Source organism: Chiloscyllium plagiosum, unplaced genomic scaffold (assembly GCF_037043375.1).
Source record: "Chiloscyllium plagiosum isolate Xiang-an unplaced genomic scaffold, Cpla_swu_hap1 HiC_scaffold_20, whole genome shotgun sequence".
Lineage (NCBI taxonomy): Eukaryota > Metazoa > Chordata > Chondrichthyes > Orectolobiformes > Hemiscylliidae > Chiloscyllium > Chiloscyllium plagiosum.
In genome coordinates this window covers 34,378,640-34,403,410 of record NW_028270158.1, presented here as the reverse complement: position 1 = coordinate 34,403,410, position 24,771 = coordinate 34,378,640, and the positions used below count along the sequence as shown (strand labels likewise).

Here is a 24,771-nt window from a genome sequence, read left to right as displayed (position 1 = left end):
TCCCTCCAGTGTAGAAACAGGCCCTTTGACCCAACAAGTCCACATCAACCCTCCAAAGAGTAAGCCACCCAGACCCATTCCCCTACCCTATGTTTACCAGTGACTAATGCACCTAACCTACATATCCCTGAACACTATGGGCAATTTAGCATGGCCAATTCACCTAACCTGAGTCACTGTGCTGCCCCAAAGTAGCCACTAGTCTGTGGAAGATGTGTGTTGGTTGATGGTTTGTTGTTGTGTATCATTTATTTTGAAAAAAGTATTTTCCAAACTTATGCATCATGTCTTGCATCAATTTAAGTACCAAGGGATCTAGGAAATTATTGCTTTCTTACTTGTGTGCTATAGTTTAAAGCTTAATGAGGGCTTGATATTGAGCATATTGATTAACTTGTCTAATTATGCTTCTGCTTGAGCTCAAATACAGCATCTCTCAAGAATGAGTTAGTGAGAATGAGAAAATAACTCAGATTTAAAAGATTTAAGTAGTCCTTGAAAAAAATTGTATTCTGCTTTCAATGCATCACTGGCCAGACTCCCATCATTCACCTTCCATAAGCTTGACACCTACCCATATCCTTAATCTGAAAGCGTGGTGCTAGAAAAGCACAGCCGGTCAGGCAGAATCCGAAGAGCAGGAGTTTCAAGCATAAACGCTTCATCAGGATTCCTTATGAAAAGCTTATGCTCAAAATGTCGACTCTCCTGCCCATCAGATGCTGCCTGACCAGCTGTGTTTTTCCAGCACCACCCTTTCCAACTCTTATCTCCAGCATCCGCAGTCCTCACTTTCTCCATGTCCTTAATCGCACAAAGTCTTATTCACTGTAGGCTCCGTGGACACAGAACCATGCAACAACCCAGAAGCTAACAACAACTTGTTTTATGATATCTGTGCTTATCTAATTTTGTCATCTTTACTATCCTGATTTTAACTGCTCAAGTATCAGTGACCAGATCTTCAGCTGTCCAGCTCTTAAATTTCCTCCCAAAGTTCTTTTGATCATTTATCCTAATATCTTGCAACCTTGTGTAAAATTTTGTCCTCTACAGCTTCAAGTAACTTGGGTTACTTTGTTTTTTTAGAGGCGATGTATAAACACAAATTGTTATTTTAGTCAGCAGCTACACAATACACAAAGATCCAATGCAATTTAACTTTTACTTTGTTCATTATATTTGAGCATTACCTTGAGGATGTAACAAAACTCAGAGTTCAACATACTGGAATCTGTGCTGATCTGGATACACCTGCAAGTAACAGAGATTATTTTAAAAATATAGGATGTCTCCATTATCAACAAACTTGAATTTTAACAAGAAGGTAGGTGCACAACTTGCTCCTGGCATTTTTGCAGGATACACCTTCAGTAATAATTTTGATAAGCTTTAATTATTTAGTTTTGCACTAACTATAGCTACAAGAGCAGGCCCATAGGCTGGGAGCTAAATTAGTGACTCATCTGAGCCTCAAATTCTTCATATTCTACAAATATGCCCCCTAGTTTTTAATTCAGCCAGCCTAAGGAAAAGAGCTTTGTTATTTAGCTCACCTATGCATCTCATGATTTTATAAACCTCTAAGGTCACTCCTGTGCTCCAGTAAAAAAATTTGAGCCTATCTATCCTATCCTTACAAACCAAACCCTTCAGTCCCAGCAATACCCTGGCAAATCTTTTTTGAATCCTCTCCAATTTAATAATATCCTTCCTATAGCAGGGCAACCAGAACTTACACAATACTTCAAAAGTGGCCTAACCAACATCCTGTACAACCTCATCATGACCCAACAGTCCCATCTCCTGAACTCAAATGGTCTGAGCAATAGAGGAAAGCATGCCAAACACCTTCTTAACCACCCTGTCTACCTGTGATGCAACTTTGAAAAGAATTATGTACCTGAACTCCTAGATCTCTCTGTTTGACACTACACAGGGCCCTACCATTAACTGAACAAGTCCTAGTCTTGTTTCCTTTACAAAAATGTAACTCCTCGCATTTATTCAAATTAAACGCCATCTGCCGCTCCTCAGCCCATTGGCATAATTGATAAAGATTGTTTCGTAATCTTAGATAACCTTCTTCACTAGTAAATTCAACATTTCTCAGAGAATATTGTGTATAGGTTATAAAAGTCTATTTAAACTATTCATTGTTCAAAGAAAATCTACTGAGGTGGATTAAACAAAATGATTAAAAATAAGGCCTGATGAGTGCAATTGTTTCGGGATTCAGTAGTACTAAAGAAAGTCAAGCCTTATACTAAGGAGGCCTTGGGCAGTGTTGTTGAACAGAGAGACCTAGAGGTTCAGGTACATAATTCTTTGAAGTTTACATCACATATAGATAGGGTGTGTTTAGCATGCTTGTCTTCATTGCTGATATCCTTGAATATAGAAATTGGAACATTATGTTGAGGTTGTATAAGACATTGAGGCCTCTTCTGGAGCAGTGCATCCAGTTCTGGTCACCCTGTTATAGGAAACATGCTATTCAGCTGAACAGGGCTCAGAAGAGATTTTACAGCATGTTGCCGGGCAATGGACGGTTTGAGTTATCAGTAGAGGCTGGACAGACTGGGACGTATTTCACTGGAGCATAGGAGGTTAAGAGTTGACCTTATAAAGATTTATAAAAAACTGATCGGTATAGAGTCGTTTCCCTAAGGTGGGGCAACTTCAAGACTAGGGGGCATATTTTTAAGGTGAGAGGAGAAAGATTTTAAAAAAGACAGGAGAGACTTTTGTTTTTAAACACAGTAGTTCGTGTGTGGCGCAACTTCCAGAGGAAATGGTGGATGTGGCTACAGTTACAATGTTTAAAAGACATTTGAATAAGTACATGCATCAGAAAAGTTTGGAGGGACACAGGCCAAGTGCAGGCAGGTGGGACTAATTTGTCGTTGGCATGGACTATTTGGACTGAAGGTCTATTTCCATGTTGTAGAGAATAAGCACACAGAAGTTATGCTGCAGTTATACAAAACCTTCATTATCTCTCATTTGAAGTACTCAGAACAGATCTGGGCACCACACCTGAGGAATACCTTGGAGGGAGTACAATATAGATTTACAAGAATGATACTTGTACTTCAAGGGTTAAGTTATGAGGAGAGATCATACATGATTGATCCAGTTTTCTCAAGAATTTTGAAAGATTTCAAAATATTAAGAGGAAAAGACAGGCTGGTTAAAGATTATCTATTTCCAATGGTTGGAGATTCTAGAACTTGGGGGCATAGTCTAAAATTTGGGGCCTGACAATTCAGGAGAGATGTTAGGAAGTACTTCCATACACCAAGGGTGGTAGTGCGTGTGTGTTTGGAACTTTCTTCCACAATTGTGAGTTATATAGTCATAGAGATGTACAGCATGGAAACAGATCCTTCGGTCCAACACGTCCATGCTGACCAGATATCCCAACCCAATCTAGTCCCACCAGCCAGCACGCAGCCCATATCCCTCCAAACCCTTTCTATTCATATACCCAAGATCAGTTGTTAATTTTAAATCTGAAACAGAAAAAACTTTGATCAACAAAGATATTCAAAGATATAGGCCAAAGGCAGGGAAACAGAATGAAGCCACAGATTGGCCATGACCTCACCGATAAAGCAAGACTCTGGGGACTCCTGCACTATCTGCCCAGTTTCCTTAGTCTACCTGGTTGACCCATTCCCTCTCTCCTGTAAACTTAATCTGTGGTATGACCATCTCCCTTCACATCTATCCAATGCAGTCCACTGTCTTACAGATGCGCAGTGACTCCAGCCACAGCTCAACTTCCAAAACACTGAGTTCAAACTTTTGCAGCCAATGACACATCCTACAGATTTGCTTGTCTGAGACATGTGGCAAGTCCATGACTTTAAGCATACACTACAGGAATGTGCACTCCACTTAGCCCTTCTGATTTCTAACTCTTAACTCTGAAAATTACTTGTCATGCTTAGAACAAATATGGTCTTACTATGAAAACTCAACAATTATTTCTCAAAAGAGAAAACCTGATACAGACTTAAAAACAAACTCAATATTCAACTTTTGCTTTAAAGACTGGAAATACTGACCAAGCCAACTTATCAAACATCTACTTTCTCTGTACACTCTCCATTATTCCAGTGTTAGTCTTAGGCCTCTTGATCAGCATCTTATTTCCTTTCCTGCTCACCCTTTGTTCTGGAGACTTTATTTCTTGGATGAAAACACTTCTTTCTCCCTCTGCCCAGAATTCCCTCATTAACCGAAATTTCCAGTAACTCACTATCTCCATTTTACTCTTGCAGAGAGTCCTTCACCCTGACCCTGTGGTTTGAACAAACCTTCATACACAGAGAGCTTGGATGAGTCATTTGTTGTTCTTAACTTCCTGATACAGTAAAGAACACCCAATTTAGGTATGCAATTTCACATGTTTCATAGATAACAGCCACTAACAGGCAATTGTTTGTTTAACTATACAATTTTAACTTCCTTTACATGTTATTCATTCAAGGTTGGATTCTGCCTTTTATTTTATAATTAAAGATTTAACAGCTGAATTCCCAGTTACTCACTCTGCCTCAGTCTCCTCTACTATAAGTATGTGGTTAGTGCTTTACAACCTATCAGATGTACTGCACTAAATTTGCTTCACCAGAATTTCCCTCCCTGTAATCTTGATCACCAAAGGAGACGGGCAGCAGGTGCATGGAAAACCATCAACAATTAGTTCTACACCAAATCACAAAAATCCAAATTCACCAGGCACATATCATTATTTCTTGCTTGTGACTGAGTTAATTTATGAAATTATGCAGCTAACACCTTCTTGGAAGTACCTTCACCACATGGAGCAAATCACCTCACAAACATTCCAGAAACAAGTAATGAAATAAACTGGGTATCAGTTAGTCACTTGCCCTTCTGAGCAGAGGAATGCAAGGAGAAGGAAGGAGAAAAGGAACAATGTCATATCAAAGTCAGGTTTGCAAAGCCTCACCTGGAGCAAAGGGCACTGCCATTGGTGCGGATGTGATATAGGCTGGGTTGCAGACCATTCTCTGGGGCCTTTCTCTTTCCTTTGTGAATAATGAATTTCCTTTTGAAATGAGAAAGGAACTTCAGGTTCTCCTGCTGCTGGGTCATCCGCACCACCTGACAGACAAAAATTAATCCATTTATTTTTTGTTTCCTCCCTTGTATTTTCAAGCCCAATACAACATCCCCACTACATACCTGCATGGTTCCAGCAGCAATACACTTGACTGCTCCTACTTCTCTTCAGAACTTGTAATAAGGGTGGAGTGTGGGCACAATACTTTAATTGAAACCATATAGCTATACAAAACTTTATAGTACTATTGCCCTGCCTTTTAGGGAATAAAACAGACAATATATACCCAGTCAGATCTCTGCATGATCCCAGTTCCACACCAGTGTTCTATTCTCAACTGCCTTAGAAAACTAGTCTTATGGGTCAGTTAGCTCAGTTGGCTGGAAAACAGTTTCCAAAGCACAGTGATGGTAACAGCATGTACTGGCTGAAGTCATCATCAGCTGTCTCCCTCTCATGAGAGAGCAACCTATGATCCTCTCAGATCATGGTAACTTCACTTCAGTCTGTTGTATCAAACCAATATAATAGAGGACTCACATCACCTCAGCTTTGAATCAGACTACAATGAAAGCATTCAACCCTGCAAAGTGTTCCAGATTAAAACTAGTGGACGTAAGGCAGAACCATACCCATTAGTCAATGCCAGAGACTCTTCACTCATAATTTTTGAGCATGTTCTTTCTCACTGTCACAATACACCACCAGAGCTGCAGCCCACTGCTAGTATAATGGGAACAGTTTTGTGTCTGTAACACTGACTGTAAGCCCCTCAAGAGACTCAGCTTCAAGTGGGCAAATAAACCTCCTGCTAATTAGTACCTACAAATCACCTCCTGCTTCATGAATCACCATGATCAAAAGTGACTCAGTTTAATACTACTGACAAGGCCTAAATGACACAGCTGCCAGACTGGACTTTGGCAGTTGGCGAAAGAGGAAATGAAAAAAATAACTTACTTGCCCATGTTTTCTCTTATCTAGGACATAATGAGCAAGAGTAACCACCATATGGTCCTTCGAGACTAAGTCTCCTCTTCACAGTGAAGGTGCCTTCCACCGGATTATATGGCACAACCACTTAAGTGGGGTAGGTCCAGCAGGCAAAACCTGTTGTCTATGAGGCACTGTGTGCCATTAGCAGAATTATATTCCACTATAATCTATAACTTAATTTATTTATATTATTCAATTTTATAATGTGGGCATTGATTGCAAGGCTAGAATTTCTTGCTCATCCCTAGGTGCCAGAGAATGTGGTGGTGAGCCACCTTCTTGAACTGATACTGTCTGTGGAATGAAGGTATTCCCAAGAGCTGCTAGGCAAGGTGCTCTAGGATTTTGATCAGGTGATGATAAAAGAACAGTACAAGACAGGATGACAAGCTTACAGGATGACAAGAACAAATGCTTTCTTAATATCTGCTGCCCTTAATCTTCCTAGTAGTGGACTTTTGCTGTATGTGGACACTACTAACTCATTAAAAAATTTTGAATGGAACCAAGCAGTGTACAGTCAGCATTCTGTGGAAATATACAGGAATCGAGAGGAGAAAAGGTCGTCAATGCCTGATGCAATAGTTGGTACAAAAGAAGGTAGCCACTAGAAGCCAAAAACACATCCATAGTATTCACCAGGTCAGCAGACAATGTCCAGCTATCTTTAGATGTTTCATTTATGTCTTGATATTCAGGTAAAGTACGACAATTTACTAATAAAGCAGAACACCCTGCTAATGTCAAATGATCAGAAATTGATGCAATCTGCACCCACACGCAAACAATACCAGGACCATATTAATATTTCAGCTGTTAAGTGACAAGTATCATTTTTTTCTACATGATCCCCAGGAAATGACCATCTTCAACAGTGACGTGGAGGTGTTAGTGTTGGACTGGGATGGATAGTCAAAAATCACAAGATACCGGGTTATAGTCCAACAGGTTTATTTGAAACTGCAAGCTTTCGGGCTCCGAACACTTGCATTTTCAAATAAACCTGTTAGACTATGACCCAGTGTCATGTGATTTGTGACCATCTTCAACAGAGTTTAACCATCTCCCATAATATTCATAGCATTTGCATCTCCAAGCAATATCTTGGGGATCACCACTGACCACTATTCACGGCAAAGCAATGCACTTATTTGGAATTCCATCACTGTAGAGTCAGATTCATACAACACAGAAAAAGACTCTTTGGTACAACCAGTCCATGCTAACCATAATCCAAAACTAAAACTAGTCTCAACTGGTCTATGCTTGGCCCATATCTCTCCAAACATTTCTTACTTATGTGCTTATCTAAGCTGACTTTTAAATGTTGTAACTGTACCGGCATTCACCATTTCCTCTGGAAGTTCATTTCATACACAAACCACGCTCTACATGAAAAAGCTGCTGCTCAGGTCTTTTTTAAATCCTTCTCTTCTCACCTTAAAAATATGCCCCCTATTTTTGAGATCCCCCATCCTATGGAAAAGACACATGTCATTCATCTTATCTGGACCTGTCATGATCTTATAAACATCTATAAAAGGTCACTGCTCAACCTCTTATGATCCAGTGAAAAATGTCCAACTCTACCCAGCTGCTCTTATAACTCAAACACTCCACCCTCATCAACATCCTGATAATCTCTTTTGAACCCTCACTAGCTTAATCAATCCTTCTTCCAACAGGGCAACCAGAATTTTACACATTACTCACCAACATCCTGTACAACCTCAACATAGCATCCTAACCCTTATACTCAAAGGTCTGAGCAATGAAGGCAAATGTGCTAAAACACTTTCTTAACCACCCTATCTATACGTGACGTACACTTCAAAAGAATTATGTATTTGAACCTGAGGTCGCTGTTCAATACTACCCAAGGCCCTACTTTTAATTGTAGACGTTGTACCTTCGCTTATTTAACCAAAATATAATCCCTTGCATTTATCCACATTAAACTCCATCTGCCACTCCTCAGTCCATTGACCTAATTGATAAGATCTGTTTGTAATCTCAGATAACCTTCTTCACTACCAACTATACCACCAACCTTGGTGTCTTCTGCCATCTTGCTAACCGTGCTTTCTCTATTCTTACCTAAATCATTTATATAAATGGCAAACAACAGTGGACCCAGCACCGATCCCCATGGAGCACCACTGATCACAGGCCTCCAGTCTGGAAAAAAAAACCTGTCTCCTACCATCAAGTCAATTTTATATCCAATTGGCAAGCTCTACATAACCTAGCCTTACTAATTAGTCTGGATCAGTGGTGCTGGAAGAGCACAGCAATTCAGGCAGCATCCGAGGACAGGCAAAATCGACGTTTCGGGCAAAAGCCCTTCATCAGGAATAAAGGCAGAGAGCCTGAAGCATGGAGAGATAAGCTAGAGGAGGGTGGGGGTGGGAGAGAGTGGCATAGAGTACAATAGGTCAGTGGGGAAGGAGATGAAGGTGATAGGTCAGGGAGGAGAGGGTGGAGTGGATAGGTGGAAAAGGAGCTGGGCAGGTCGGACAAGTCCGGACAGGTCAGGGGATCGAGTTTCTGGAGGTTAGAAGCTAGGATGAGGTGGGGGAAGGGGAAATGAGGAAACTGTTAAAATCCACATTGATGCCCTGGGGTTGAAGTGTTCCGAGGCGGAAGATGAGGCGTTCTTCCTCCAGGCGTCTGGTGGTGAGGGAGCGGCGGTGGAGGAGGCCCAGCACCTCCATATCCTCGGCAGAGTGGGAGGGGGAGTTGAAATGTTGAGCCACTGGGCGATGTGGTTGATTGGTGCGGGTGTCTCGGAGATGTTCCCTAAAGCGCTCTGCTAGGAGGCGTCCAGTCTCCCCAATGTAGAGGAGACCGCATCGGGAGCAACGGATACAATAGATGATATTAGTGGATGTGCAGGTAAAACTTTGATGGATGTGGAAAGCTCCTTTGGGGCCTTGGATGGAGGTGAGGGAGGAGGTGTGGGCGCAGGTTTTACAGTTCCTGCGGTGGCAGGGGAAAGTGCCAGGATGGGAGGGTGGGTCGTAGGGGGGCGTGGACCTGACCAGGTAGTCACGGAGGGAACGGTCTTTGCGGAAGGCGGAGAGGGGTGGGGAGGGAAATATATCCCTGGTGGTGGGGTCTGTTTGGAGGTGGCGGAAATGTCGGCGGATGATTTGGTTTATGCGAAGGTTGGTAGGGTGGAAGGTGAGCACCAGGGGCGTTCTGTCCTTGTTGCTGTTGGAGGGGTTGGGTCTGAGGGCGGAGGTGCGGGATGTGGATGAGATGCGTTGGAGGGCATCTTTAACCACGTGGGAAGGGAAATTGCGGTCTCTAAAGAAGGAGGCCATCTGGTGTGTTCTATGGTGGAACCGCTCCTCCTGGGAGCAGATTTAGTCTACCATGTGGACTTTGCCAAAAACTTTACAAAATTCCATGTAGAAGTCTATCGTTCTGCCCTCAATCCTTTTGAGTATGTCGCAAAAACCTCAATCAAGTTTGTGGTCACAATTCCCCATGCACAAAGCCACGCTGATTATTCCCAATCAATTCTTGCCTCAACAAATGCATGCAAATCCTGTCCCTCAGAATCCCCTCCAACAACTAACCACTGACATAAGGCTCACACATCTGTAGTTCCCAGGCTCCTCCTTCCAGTCTTTCTTAAATAAAGGCACAACATTACTCTCCAGCCCTCCGGCTCCTCACCTATGGCTGTAAATGATACAATATCTCTGCTAGTGGACCTGCGATTTCTTCCCTAACGTCGCACAATATCCTTGGATACACTTGATCAGAGCCTGGAGATTTATCCATCTTTGTTATTTTAAAGGCCTCCAGCACTTCCCTCTTCCATATGTTTTCAAGACATCAATATTTATTTTCCCAAGTTCCCTAGCCTCCATTCATTTTTCCACAGCAAAACCTGATGTAAAATATTCATTTCGTATCTCCCCATCTCCTGTGGTTTCACACAGACAACCTGTAGTGTAGCCTGCAAGTGGAATATGCTACTGGCACTGTACATCAACAGTGGAGACAGGAACATGATTGTGCATGGTCGACTAATTAGTAAAGTCAGATCACATGGGATTCAGGGAGAGTTTGCCAACTGGATATAAAATTGGCTTGACGGTAGGAGACAAAGGGTGATGACCGAGGGTTGTTTTTCGAACTGGAGGTCTGTGACCAGCAATGTCCCACAAGGATTGGTGCTGGGCCCATTTTTGTTTGTCACTTATATCAATGATTTGGATGAGAATATAGGAGGCATGGGTGGGAAGTTTGTGGAGGCCACCAAAATTAGTGGTACAATGAAGGTTATCTAAGGTTACAAAGGGATCCTGATCAATTGGACCAAAGGGCAGAGGAGAGGTAGATGGAGTTTATTTTGGATAAATGCAAGGTGTTGCACTTTGGTAAAACAAACAATAGCAGGACTTATACGGTTAATGGTAGGGTCCTGGGTCGTGTTGTTGAACAGAGACACCTGGGGCTCAGGTACTTAGTTCATTGAAAGTTGCATTACGGTAGACAGGGTGGCTAAGGCAGCATTTAGCATGTTTGCTTTCAGTGCTGAGACCATTCAGTTATAGGAGTTGGAATAGTCATATTGAGAGGCTACTTTTGGAGTACAGTTTACAGTTCTGGTCACCCTTCCATAGAAAATAAATTATTAAGATGGAGAGGGTTCAGAAAAGATTTACCAGTACCACTGAGTTACAAGGGTAGGCTGAAACCTTTTTCACTGTAACATAGGAGGTTGAGGGATGACCTTCTTGAGGTTTATAAAATCATGGGGGGGGCATAAATAAAGGTGAATATCAAGGGTTTTTTCCCTCATGTGGTAAAGTTCAAAAGTAGGGGGCATATTTATAAGCTTGAGAGGAGAAAGATTTGTAAAAAGACCCAAGGGGCAACTTTTTCTACAGAGGGTAGTTCATGTGTGGAATGAACTGCCAGAGCAAGTCATACTTACAACTTTTAAAAAATATTTGGACAGGTACGGTTTAGAGGTATATGGGCAGAATGTAGGCACGTGGGACTAGTTTGTTTGGGAAACTTGGTCAACTTGGACCAAAGGTGCTGTATGAGTCGACAGCATTGGCTGTTTCCCAAACTTGTGATCTCCACCACGTATAAGGACGAGAACCAGAAGGTGCATGGGAACACCTTCACTTCCAAGCTCTCCTGCCAAGTCACATAATACACTGACTTGAAAACACATTGCTATTCTTTCATTTTCAGTGGGTCTAAATCCTGAAACACTACCTACCAGATCTCAGACTACCTTCAACAAACAGTTCAAGAATGACTCATTGTCACCTCCTCAAAAGCAGGTAATGATAGGTAACAGTTGCCAGAGATACCTACCAGATTGTGGAAAAGAGCACAGCTGGCTTGTCTTAGAATCGCCAGACCATAGGATGCCCCTTGAACCTTGAGGGCTAATGTCGTCAGAAGAGAGACAAGAACAAGAGAAAACACCATAGGCAAGGAAAAAAATCACGTCTTTATAACCTTTTAAACTTGCTCTGATAGATAAATCTAACTATGAAAACGTTTTGTACCGTTTTGTATTGAGAACACAGAACTCTTTACCTCTAGCTTGCCAGGGAAAAGGCTCTCAAATTTCTTCTGCAGGCTGAAGGTGAAAGTTAACCATCCCATGTTGGAAGCCTCACGGCCCTGCCAGAAGTACACCACGCACTGGAAGTCTTCCTCTTGTTGTTTTTCTTCTTCATCTCCATTCTCTTCCATCTTCTCTTTATCTTTCTGATCATCTTCATACTCCATTGGAACCCAGTACCTGAAGCAAACCAAAAGAACCATAATAACTATCAACAGACATGGCAGGGAGTGTGGGTGGAGTACAGGAAAGAGACGACAGACTTCGCTCAATGCATGAGGTTTCAAATGAATTGAGATTGATAAATTGCTCGTACATGCAGCTAATGGGCTGAACTAGAAGCAAGTACGTACATGCAACAATTCAATTAAGGACTTCAGATAGTATTCATAAATTATCAAACTTCTAACTTGCAGTTCGAGATCAGAGACTTAAATGAATGCTTTCCAGCTAAACGATTAATAAAAACACAAAGTTAAATTTTCCGAGGATTGGCAACCACAGTTCCATTTTTCTAGCCCAAACCTCAATTCAGGACTGTTTAAAAACATAGGCACACTTGTACCTTCTAGTGTAGGATCAGTTCTGGAAGCAAACCAATTTTTTTTATTTATTTTTTTTACAGTGATAACAACTATATTTTAGGGGATAAAAGATGTAAAAAAATCTTTGACCAGGAGAGAAAGTACAGGAATAGAGCAGGCTTACAGATAGATGAGTGGTAGGTCAGCAGGTGGGTGAGGGATTTAGAGTGGCAGGCCGGTGGAGGAAGACAGTAGGATAGCAAAATGGGTGACAAAGCAAGGATGGCAGATGGGTGAGTGTATAGACTGGCACAGTAGCCATGATCGGTTCAGGTGGCATGTGGATCAAGCTGTGAGGGCCTGACTAGCGGGGAGCAAATATCAGTTGACCAGGAGTCGGGTTATTGGACATTTTGGCAAGGGTAGAGACAGTTTTATAGCTAATCAGGAGATGGAACAGTTTTAATTCTCCCTAACCTTTTCCAGTTAACCACTGAGAAAAGCAAGTGGGTACACCCCTAAAGTCTCTGAATGTAACTTGAGAATTAAGTGTGTTTTCAGAGGATTCCAGATGTTGAATAACAGTCCCATCAGAAGTATAAATCATCCAGTTACCCTGTACTCAGCTCTATCAGACTTCCAAGGGGTCCTACTGTGCATGTCTGGCTCAGTCTAGTCTCAGACTTTTAGGAGGCCCAAAGACCTGGACTGAACTGTGGTTGTGTAGTTATCTAGACTAATACTTAACTCCATTCAACTAGTTACCTGCAAAGAAAGACATAGCAATCCTGAGTGTAAAAATGACCAAAATCTTCTTCTGGAAGGCGCGCAAATTTCTTGCCTTCAAGCACAAAGCCTTCCATTCCATCCAGGTCCTCATTCCACTCCTCCATTAGTTGCTCAGCCTGAAATTAGAAACCAAGTTGAAAAAGCTGTATCTCAACTCCACCAAACAGTAAAGAAAAAGCTGACATATTTTTCAATTAATTCAAGTAATTTCTATAAATCTCAATACCTTCAAAATATTGCTGCCACAATTAAAAGGGTACAGAATTAACATAGGAATTAGTTAGTCTTACTCTAATCAAACAGTGAACTCCTCAAGCCTGTTCCACTCTTCATTAGTTCATGACTCATCCATATCTCAATTCCATTTACCCATTATGGATCTATACCCTTTTATATTCTTAAAAAAAATCTCCATCTCCACTTTGAACTTTTCATTGTAGTTTATTTTTTTGACCACTGTTTGTGGGAAAGGAAGCTCCACATTTCCACAACTGTTTGAAGAACTGGTTCCCAGCATCACCTCAACAGCATAGCTCCAATTTTAGAGTTATTCCTGTTGCTGTCAACTCCTAAAGAAAGTTACCTTTGTCTATCTTATCAAATCCCTTATGTTAAACAGCTCAATTTAACAGCTCAAGGGGTGGCACAGTGGTTAGTACTGCTGCCACAAAGCACCAGAGACCCAGGTTCAGTTCCAATCATGGGTGACTGTCTGCACAGAGTTCGCATGTTCTCCCTGTGTCTGCATGGGTTTCCCCAAATGCTCTGGTTTTCTCCCACAATCCAAAGATGTGCAGTTTATGTGGATTGGTCATGCTAAACTGCCCTATAGGCTAGGTGGGTAAGTCATAGGGATGGGATGGGTCTGGGTGGGAAGCTCTTTGGAGTGTCAGTGTAGATTCGATGGGCCAAATGGCTCCTCTCTCTATCTGCATTGTAGGGTTTCTATAATTCTATTAATTCATCCCTAATCTTCTCTACACAATGAAACTCTTGTCTATGTAATTTATACTCTAAGGTTAATCTCTTTAGCCTCAATATCTGAACTGGACTTCCTCTAATACATTGATCTTGAGGTGGTGTAGCCAGAATCGTGCACAATACTCAAAATGCAATTTAATCAGCACATCACACAACTATAGCATATTTGTATTCCACGCCCTGAAAATAAAAGCCACACTCCAATTGCCTGTAGTGATTCGTTGTGCCAATCCACAAATATCAATACTCACTTTTTCCTTGAAATATTTGGAAAATTGATTAAAATTGTGAAAAATCTGTGCTATTCATTTTTAGGATATCCTCAAAAACTAGACCATACAGCTCCTTTACCCTGATTCATCATTTAATGAGATCATGGCTGGCCCATGACCACAAACCCATTTTCATGCCCAACTTCCTCATCACTTGATTCCCTTAAAGAGTCAAAACTTATTGTGATTTCAAGTTGGAGTACACCTAACCACTCAGCTCCTGATGTTATTATAGTCTTAGTTCATATTTGAACAAAGGTTTAATTCCAGAGAGGAGGTGAAAGTGGCTGCACTTGACATCAAGGCCACATTTAAGTGAGCATGGCATTAAGGAGCGCTAGCAAAACTGAAAGCAACAGCAAGCCAGGGTAAAACTCTGCTGGTTTGAGGCATCCTGGAATAAAAAAACAGATGGTTTTAGTTGTGGAAGGTCAGTCATCTCAGCTCCAGAACATCTGTACTGGCATTCCTCAGGATTGTATCCTAGGCCCAACCATCTTCAACTGTTTCTTAACAATCATTCTTACATCATAATGTCAGAAGTAGGAATGTTCACTGATAACTGAACAAAGTCAGCACCTTTCACAACTCCTGAAATACTGAAGCAGTCCATATCCAAATGCAGCGACACCTGGACAAAAATCCAGGTTTGGTTTTAAAAGTGACTTCCAACAACTGAATCTAACTATCACTCCTTCAAATGGCATTAGTATACTCCACTGTCAACATCGTGAGGTTACCATTGATGAGAAACTAAACTGGACTAGCCATGTAAAAGGTCAGGCAGCATCCAAGGAGCAGGAGAATCAACATTTTGGGCATAAGCCCTTCAGGAAAGCCCTGAAGAAGGGCTTATGCCCGAAATGTCAATTCTCCTGCTCCTTGGATGCTGCCTGACCTGCTGCGCTTTTCCAGCAACACATTTTTCAGCTCTGATCCCCAGCATCTGCAGTCCTCACTTTCTCCCAGCCATGTAAAAACTGGCTCTCAACAGCAGGTCAGAGGAATACTGCAATAAATAATTCACCTCCTCACTCCCCAAAGCTTGCCCACCATCTAGAAGGCACAAGTCAGGAGTGACAGAATACACACCACTCGCCTGGATGAGTACAAGTCTAACAACACTGAACAAGCTTGACATCATCCAGCCTGCTTGATCGACACCATATCCATAAACATCTACTCCCTCCATGAGAGACATCAGGTAGCAGCACACACCGTCTCCAAATAGAATCCAAACATTCATCAAGTTCTCTAGACAGCATCTGTCAAAACTACAAGCACAAGCGTATAGAAAAACAAGGACAGAAGACATGGAAACACCACTACATGCAAGTTGCCCTCCAAGCCATTCACCAGAGTTGAATCTTGAGTTGAAAATATATTGCCATTACACCAGTGTCGATGGGTTATAGTCCTGGAATTGCTTTCAACAGCATTGCAAGTACACATACACCAAACGGACTACAGCAATTCAAGGTGGAAGCTCACTACCATCTTCGGAAGGGCAACTAGGGATGGGCCAGGAATACCGACATCCCATGAATGAATTAAAACAAAACACACCGACCCTGGTTAGTTATTAGCTTGACCCAAAAGGATTCTACTCACTGCCCCTTTGTACAAAGATCCTTCCTCAACTTGTCCTAACCTTTATTTTCTGGTCTAGCCCGTTCCATTCCAACATTTCAATTTTGTCTGCCTTATTGAAATATCAAGACCTAAATTTTATTTATTCATTTTTTTAAAAATTCATTTTCGTGGGATATGGGCGTTGCTAGCTGACCAGCATTTATTACCCATCCCTAGTTGCCCTTGAGAAGGTGGTGGTGAGCTGCCTCCTTGAACCACTGCAGTCCACCTGCAGTGGGTTGACCCACAATACCATTAGAGAGAGAATTTCTAGATGTTGACCCAGCAAGTGAAAGACTGCCGATATATTTCCAAGTCAAAATGGTGAATGGCTTGGCAGGAATCTGAAGGTGGTGGTGTTCCGCTCCATCTGTTGCCCTTGTCCTTCTAGATGGAAGTGGTCCTGAGTTTGGAAGGTACAATCCGAGGATCTTTGGTGAAATTCACAATCTTGGTCAGAAACTTGGCTTTTTAAGCAGCCTAATTTTAGAAGGCATTGACTAAACCATTAGGAAAGGTTGCATTCCCATCATCACCCTTAATAAACAGTTTTTAAAAGCTAAATGAAAAATGATGGGTGTAGGGCAAACCAGGATGCTCAACACTACAACCAGTGATTAGGCTACAAACAAGTGTCCAATATAATGCTTGAACTGTCACAAAACTCTTAGACACTGAACCTTTTAGTTACAATTTCCTCTTGCAAAATAACATTAGTGCCTATGGAATTAATTCCAGAAGGAAGCAGCACCTGATTGCAAAAATTGACGGTGGTGTAGCCTAGCAAAGAGTTATTGATGAAATCGCTGGAGTCAGGCTCCTTTTGATAAATCTACTTTTTAACCTAAACGCTTCAATGGGGATCACTCGTTTCTGTGGTTTTAAGTGCAATGACATCCAATACCTCAGAAAGTGGCATTGGTGGCTGTCGTGGCAGAAATAAGGCAGTCAGATCTGCTTTAATCTGGTCTCCCTTCTCTGTGTCCTTCTTCACTTTACCCATAAGACCTTCTCGCTTCAGCACAGTCTCCGCGTTTCTTGTATAGTCCACCTTCAGGACATCATCCCAGTTACGGAATTTAGATTTAAACACCTAGTTACAAACAATAGGTCATATTTGTTAGAAAACAGAATCATTAATATAATTTAATCAAAAGCAAGAGAACATTAACCGATAAGCAATCAAGCACAGGAAGCATCCTGCACAATTTTCACATTTCAATTTTTTAGTTCACTCAGATGATCCAGAATCTCAAAATAGCTAAGTCATCATCTCATCTTCCTTCCACAACCTACATATGATTAAACTCAAAGCTTGCTGTCATTTAACTCATTTTTGGCTACAGACATTCTACTATAACGTGACAGTTCTGTTCCTCTGCAACCTTGCGCTATAGAAAATCACGCTATGGAATACTGCTGTAGGAATCGCACTGTAGAAGAATGCGCTACAGAAAACCTATTTTTCACGTTCTACAGAAAATTTGTGTTATGCAAACAACATCCACAATTCACCAATCACATTATAGCCAGTTTATGCTGACAAAATTCACGTTAATCAAGAATGAGTTAATTGTATTTAAACAACATGAAATAGTGGCCCATTTATTTCCTGCACATTCCTAATAGTAACCCAAAGCCAGGTTTCCTACTTGACATTCTGTCCCCTCCAGGTTCCGGATAACAATGGCATGCTTGGGGCGGTGCAACATGCCACACAACTCCTGCCCCAGTTTCAGGGCTGCAGCTCTGACCAATCGAGGAGATTTGCGTCCAATCCAAATGAAAACATCTGACCAGCAATCAAGAATATAGACAGATCGTGTATCCAAAAGACTCTGGACCTGAAATGAAAAGGGAAACTGTGCTCAAACGACTTGCCGAATGACACTAATAAATCAGGACATCAGTTTTAGCTGGACAATCAAATAGATTTAATTACATAACAACCAAGCTGGGTATTAAACACAAAATCAATCATTCACTACTAAACACCATACAGAATTCAACACCCATATGAAAAGTTACTGTACCAGTCTCAGCTCTGGCAGCAGATCAACTTTTGGCTTCACTTTGTGCTCTACGGAGAGTTTATAATTAATCTGAGGAAGCTCCAGGTATCCAAGACCCAAGCCAACCTAAAGAAACAACAAATGAAACATGCATTGTACGAGTTGTTCTAGAGTTTAGTGCAGGAACATTCAGACAAAACTGATTTCAGGGAGGCAATAGCCTAATGGTATTATCAATGGACTGGCAATCCAGAGACACAGGTAATGGTCTGGGAATCCAGAGACACAGGTAATGGTCTGGGAATCCAGGTTCAAAAACCACCACGGCAGATGGTGGCATTTGAATTCAGTCTAAATGATGATCGTGAATCCATGGTCAATTACTGGAAAAATCTATCTGGTTCACTAATGTCCTTAGGGAAGAAAATTGCCATCCTTACCTGCTCTGGAATACATGACTTCAGACCAACAGCAGTGTGGTTGACTCTTATCTGTCCTCTGTGCAATTAGGATGGGTAACAACTTCTGGCCCAACCAGTGATGCCCTCATCTTGTGAATAATTTATTTTCAAAACATGCCACTGCTTTCCCTAAACCATCAAAAAATGTACCTGAATGAGACAACCCCATCATATTTCAATTCACTATCTAAAATATTTCAAGCTTCCCTGGTATAAATAAGAGGTTACTCTGAACATTTTACACTGATGCTCTTTCGGCCTCAGGCTACTGGATAGAGGGTACTGTAGTTTCATCAGCCCTCATTCCCGAAACTAAGAAAAAAAAGCTTTGTATGAATTATATTAGGAGAGTACAGTGCAAAACATACTGACGTTTCATCTGCAATCTCTATATAAAAAAAAGCAAAATCTTTGTTTCAAAGACCTTGTAAAGCTTAGGCCGCACTGGCTTAAAATCATCCATCACATGACACTTAATCTCCTCAGGTTGTCCTCCCAATGCCTCCCAGAATTCTGGTGTCTCTTGATTTTGCATTAGTTGTATTATCTCTGCATTTCCTTTTCTCTCATTTTTATTTATCTTTTCAGCAAACAGTCTGAAAGACAGGAAAATCTGATTACAAAACACTTCAGATAAAACATTTCCACATGCTGAACAACTATTCTCAAACATTGTCTAACCAAGATTTCATAATGGGCATGCTGCCTTCGAATCTAAAAACATAATAAAGCTAACAGCCCACAGTATGACAACTTTGAATACCTTAGTGTTTCATCAGCATTCTGTCTCTAAAATACTTTGCATTGGCTGACAAATAAAAAATTTGGAAAGACCATTTGGGCCTATTCAATTTATCCAGTCCACAACTGAAATATACATCTCATGCCCATCACTACTATTTCACATATTTATCACGGAATATGTTAATCCTTTAAAATCACTTAAAATTTGTGTAAATTCACTTTCTCTGGCTTTACTGGCCTATTTTATCTTGCACATTCTGGGTTCACTTCCTAAATAGAACACCTGACACCCAAGAAAGATTCCCATGAATTGGTTTTCTAGACTGTAAAGTTTAAAATTTTGACAATCAATGAAGTTGATCCCGTTTACACCCAAATCAGTCCTGGTGCTTCTCTCTTCATTCATTCATGTGCCTATGCATCCTTTGATAGTGATAAAAACTGTATACAATACCCTGAAGGACTAGTACCTGGCTTTTGTGCTTGCACTGAGTGTGGCCTGGGAGCCTCTCCAGATGTAAATCTCAAGCCCATGATCGAGGAGAAACACAAAGCTAGAAGAAAAAAAAAGCGTTCACATCCTGAAAAAAAGACAATGAGGTAAAGAGAAATCCAAGTATGCCATAGGATATTATTCTGAATGTCACTTTTGATGGATTTAGGCTTAATATCTAATTAAGTGATGCTGCCAGGAGAACTGCTTTTATTTTTTAGAACCCTATACGCAAGTTCAAATGTATTGGAGATCAAGTTATACAACTCACAGCACAGAAGTCTAATCCCTCTAAACACCACCACAAGTACTGAGGGAATGAGGTTATGGGAAACGTGATGGGAAAAGGAAAAGAACAATCTGCAAAATTAGGCTATACAATCATGGAAGTTTTATGTCTAACTACTGATCTTTGCTGGTTTAGCCACTATTAGATAAAGTAGTAGCAGGAAAACTACAACTGTGTTTAACGCCTTGCCATTTTGGAGGGCAGAGACACTTAGCTAAGGTTCCATCACGACTTTCATTTCGTAACATTTCCAATAAATTAGATGTTCATTGTATTGCACATGAAGAAGAGCAAGACGTTAAGGAAAAGTGGATTTCTGTACTTATATATTTCACCAAATGACAAGGGGGAAAAAAAAAACTGGAGGGGCAGGAAAAAGTGACAGAGAACAAGGTGGGTAGGGGGAATTATATTTTCATAATGTATTAGGCCCTTCGTTCCCCTTTGTCAAAAGAGGAAAGAAAAACTGGTAATATCAAACCAAGCCACCTGCATTACTTTCCAAAAAGCCACTCCCTATCCAACTCTCCTAAATGTGCCAACTCCGGCTAGAATGCAGTTATACAGATGCAGCCTGCACCCACACTGGAAGGTGCCAACCTTTGGTGGATGGAATGCAGTCCCCCATTATTCCATTCCATTCCAAACACCATTTCCACCCACACTCTGAGATGGCTCAGTTATTCATTCTTTATATGAGAATCCAGATAAAAATTACAATTGTATACTATTAGAACTCAGTTTAGTCTCCTGTTCAGCACACTACTGTCATGAGCAAGATGGTAAAGTTGTGCAAGTAAAAGTATGCCCACTTGCATTCTATAAATCACAACAATGCAGCCAAAAATACTGTCATTCTGAACTGAGAGTCTGGAGAGAGTAAAGCAATCACTGATGGCTGCAAGCCCATCTCTGCTTGCAAAGTAATTTCATATCACAAAATAAGAACACAATACAAACTACTAGAGGAACATCCCTGTATCGGATGACTGTCAATGCCAGTTGGGGCAAAATGATTAAAATACAGCTTGACTGATTAATGTGAGATGAACAAGAGAATCACAAATCTAAAGAGCGTCAAATACCATCCTACATACCGAGGATCCAGTGACAAGCCTTTAAGTGGAACAGACTCAAGCTTTATGTTCTTCTTACCATAGCACCGAAATAACCTGTGTGGGGGGAAAATAGTTTATAAAAATAGAAGCAGCATGCAAGAATTGCAATTACCTATTTTCAAAATACAACAACTGAAAAAAGAAGTTGCTCAAGATGGGTCAAAAATAATTCTAAAGCTGGGGACTTGCATTTAGCTAAAGTTACTGCATTGACCAGCAAGAATATGTCCAAGCTTTTGGGAAAGAGACAGACCTTCAAATAAAAATCTTGCTGAAGATATTAATAGACACAAAGTAAATTTAAGTGATAGTTTATAATAGGATCAAATGTGTTATTTACTTTGGATTAAATATATTTTATGTTAAAAAATTCAGTTGCTGAGAACAGCAGTGCATATCTGTCTTAAAAAGCAATTTCAGCAATTTAACTAAGTTATCATCTGTAACAGGAAACTGTTTACATGAAAAACATTAGAAGATGCTTACTTAGACATTTTCAAAATGGGAATTAAATACATCAGAGCAACTTAGTTGAATTTGATCTCACCTTTTAAACCCACTTGACTTTAAGGCTATACTTGGTTTTGAATCCCACCTCATGTGCAATACCATGGATAGCTATTTATAATAGTTACATTAACATACTAAAATCTTATTTATGCAAAACATAACAGTCTATATGCATCCTCTCCACTAACATTATGAAAACATCCATTTATGCAATTAGGTTATAGATTGGCACATTTAGATTTGAGTTTATGGAGATAAACTGCCAGCTAGGAGACATTATATTCCAAAAGGCCTAAAGCCACAATTATACTATTGTGAATTTAGAATCTAAAACTATAATCATATTGCATAACATCTTATAACAACAGCTCACAAGCTCCAATGGCCAGATAGTGGTTTGGACAGGGTAGACTGGAGTTGCAGATCATGACTAGTTAAGAAACATGCAGCACTTGGTGGTTAGCACTGCTGCCTCACAGTGCCTGGGACCTGGGTTCAATTCCACCCTCAAGCAACTGTCTGGGTTGAGTTTGCACATTCTCCCAGTGTCTGCATGGATTCCCTCTGGGTGCTCAGGTTTCCCCTCTCAGTCGAAAGATGTGCAGTTTCGGTGGATTCTAAATTTCCTATAGTGTCCAGGGATGTGGATTAACCATGGGAAATGGGATAGCATAGTGGCTGGGTCTGGGTGGACTTAATGGGCTGAATGCCCTGCTTCCACTCTGTGAGGATTCCCATGCTTTGCTCAGAAAATTGAGTTTCCCTCAGATAATTACCATAGGTATGGAAACCCCAACAAAAGACCTTGAGACACAGAGATTTCAGAGGTCCTGACATCACTTCTCCTCAACAATTAAAAAACCTACTTTAACTCCTGGGTAACAAGGAAACTAAAACATCCAACTCATCACTAGTATCCCAATATCCCCTCCCCCTGACAACCAACTCTTATCACCACCCCTCTAACCAGGACAACCTCCAAATGCCTAGCTCAACACACCTCCAGCCAACTCAACCCAGCCAATTCCAACAATGCCCAATTTGGGGTGGGGGACTGTGCAGATTTCAAGGCTGATTCTTGGATTGATTTCTACCAATTACTGACAAGGGCTCTCAAGGGAAGAACTAGAAAAAACAGGTATTTTTATATGTGTGATCAGCGTTGGAATTAGAGTTTTTGACCCTTATTGGCGCTGATTTTCCATTATCTTTATCCTTCAGTCTGTTAATAATTATAAACTACATCCAGCCTCATAATGAAGATGAACAACCCTCATTCTCATCATCTTACTTCCTTCATTCTATCCTCTGCATTGGAAAGCCAGTTCTTCCCTAAGTCCTTTACCTGGTGATGTACTGTGTCTCTTCCACTGTGTAGAAACCACTGGCTGTTCCTCCTTCAATGTAGGCAATATTATCAAATACCTATAGACATCAAAGTAAATATTAAAACCAGCAAAAAAAATTTTAATTTAATAGATATAAATTTGACAAAACTGACATCCATACTGAAGTTCGTCTGCAGTGTAACGCATCTATCAAGTCCCATTTAAAAGGGAGCAAGTTGCCACAACCCATTTAGTGAAATCAAATTGTCAACAGAAGTTGCTAACTAAAACTCAGTTTAATAGTACCAAAATTTTTTGCATTGTGCTGTGAAATGCTACAGCAAATGAACTTTTCAAATGAACTGTTCCAGGAACCAAACTATTGAGAAAATATTAAGTGAGCTGCCAAGGGCAATTCCTGGAAATTTGAAATAAAAACAGGATTAAAAGGTTTAGGCCTATCCTTGAAGGTAATTGCTTGGGTATATCATGATGTGCCATAATACCAATGAAACTACCCATCATTAATCTGAACATTCAAAGAGAAGGACAATACTGGAAGAGGATGAAAACAAAAAGTATTTAATAGTGAATAATGCATGCTAATCAAAGTGATACAATCCAGATCACAACAGAATCAATACTGATATCCATATGCAATCACCTGCTATACTTAACCAAATACTGACCAAACTAAATTCTTCACTCTCATCACCCATTTCCTCACGGATTGTCCTGCACTGTGCACCTAAAAAATTCCGGAGATTGACAGCATGGATAGCAGCACAAGCTTTTTTATCCATAGTAGCTTCCTGACCAATCCAGTAGAAAATCTGCCAGTTTAATGCACCATTCTCATCAAGGGTTGTCTGCAAAATGAAGTTACACAGAAAAAAAAAAGTTCAAAACTGCAAAAGGTTTTGAAGGGGGGGCAAGAAGTTGAGCATTATTTCTGATACTTGGCAACTCGTAACAAAATCAGCATGACCACAAAAACAGAGGGAGCTCAAGACAGCTCCCATCACCTTCTCAGAAGAAAAATTATAAACAAGTTCGTTTTTCAGCTTTATCAATAGAGGAATGAAGATGGGATATGTTAATTATATCAATTAAATTTCTGTATATACAGGTAGAAGACATTTATAGAATAGTTAGTTTATGTGCCTGTAGGGTACCCCTGTAAAGGACAATGCCATTGGCATGCTTGATTCTTAGTAATCAGTCAAACCATGGGAGCAGGAATGCATTATTTAATTTAAAATTATCTGTGGATGGAAATATTGTAAGTTTCCTTTGAGGATTTGATATAATGTCTCCTTAAGAGGCTGTCTTTCACTTGTGAATTTACTTCAACAAAAGCAAAATATTGTGAATAATAGAAATCTGAAAGAAGAAAAGTTTGAAGAAACACAGTAGGTCTGCCATCATCTGTGGAGAGAGAAAAACAAAGTTAACATTGAGTTCATTATGCCTTCTTTGGAGCTGACAGAAGAGGTGAAAATATTATGTTATGCTGTTGACAGGAGCAAAACCAACTGAAGCGAAGGTTAGGGACAGATTGTTTGGCAAGAAAGATTAGAGATCAAAGGACAAAGGCAAAAGAAGGGAGGAGAGAAGAGGGCTAGATCACAGATGTTAATCACACATCAAAGCCACCTGTATCTAGTCTCCTTACTTCGCTAACCTGCCCCTTACCCTACCTTCTGCTCCACTTGCTCCTCCCTGTTTTAAGGTCCGGATTCAACTTCCATTTGCCCAGAGGTGTGTCATAACATGTTTAAGTAAGGTGATGAAAATAAAACACATCATATTTTCACCTCTCTCGTCAGCTCCATAAGAGAGTAATAATGGACTTGAAATGTTAACTGTTTCATACTCTACAGATAATGTCAGACCTGATAAGATTTGAGAAGACAGTC

At 40.6% G+C, this 24,771-nt stretch overlaps 1 protein-coding gene across 1 annotated transcript in view; it reads right to left on the bottom strand.

The window, feature by feature from the left end:
* The window catches only part of flii (FLII actin remodeling protein), a 77,082-nt gene that overhangs the window by 7,767 nt on the left and 44,544 nt on the right, over positions 1–24,771 (bottom strand). Inside the window, exons 14-25 of the mRNA XM_043711627.2 lie at positions 23,542–23,721; positions 22,870–22,949; positions 20,994–21,068; positions 19,585–19,668; positions 18,795–18,966; positions 17,931–18,035; positions 17,550–17,741; positions 16,802–16,990; positions 12,989–13,128; positions 11,672–11,879; positions 4,985–5,139; positions 1,194–1,254 (exon numbers count right to left, since the gene is read on the bottom strand). Coding sequence (XP_043567562.1) covers positions 1,194–1,254; positions 4,985–5,139; positions 11,672–11,879; positions 12,989–13,128; positions 16,802–16,990; positions 17,550–17,741; positions 17,931–18,035; positions 18,795–18,966; positions 19,585–19,668; positions 20,994–21,068; positions 22,870–22,949; positions 23,542–23,721 — 1,641 coding nt within the window. The remainder of the gene's footprint in view (positions 1–1,193; positions 1,255–4,984; positions 5,140–11,671; positions 11,880–12,988; positions 13,129–16,801; positions 16,991–17,549; positions 17,742–17,930; positions 18,036–18,794; positions 18,967–19,584; positions 19,669–20,993; positions 21,069–22,869; positions 22,950–23,541; positions 23,722–24,771) is intronic.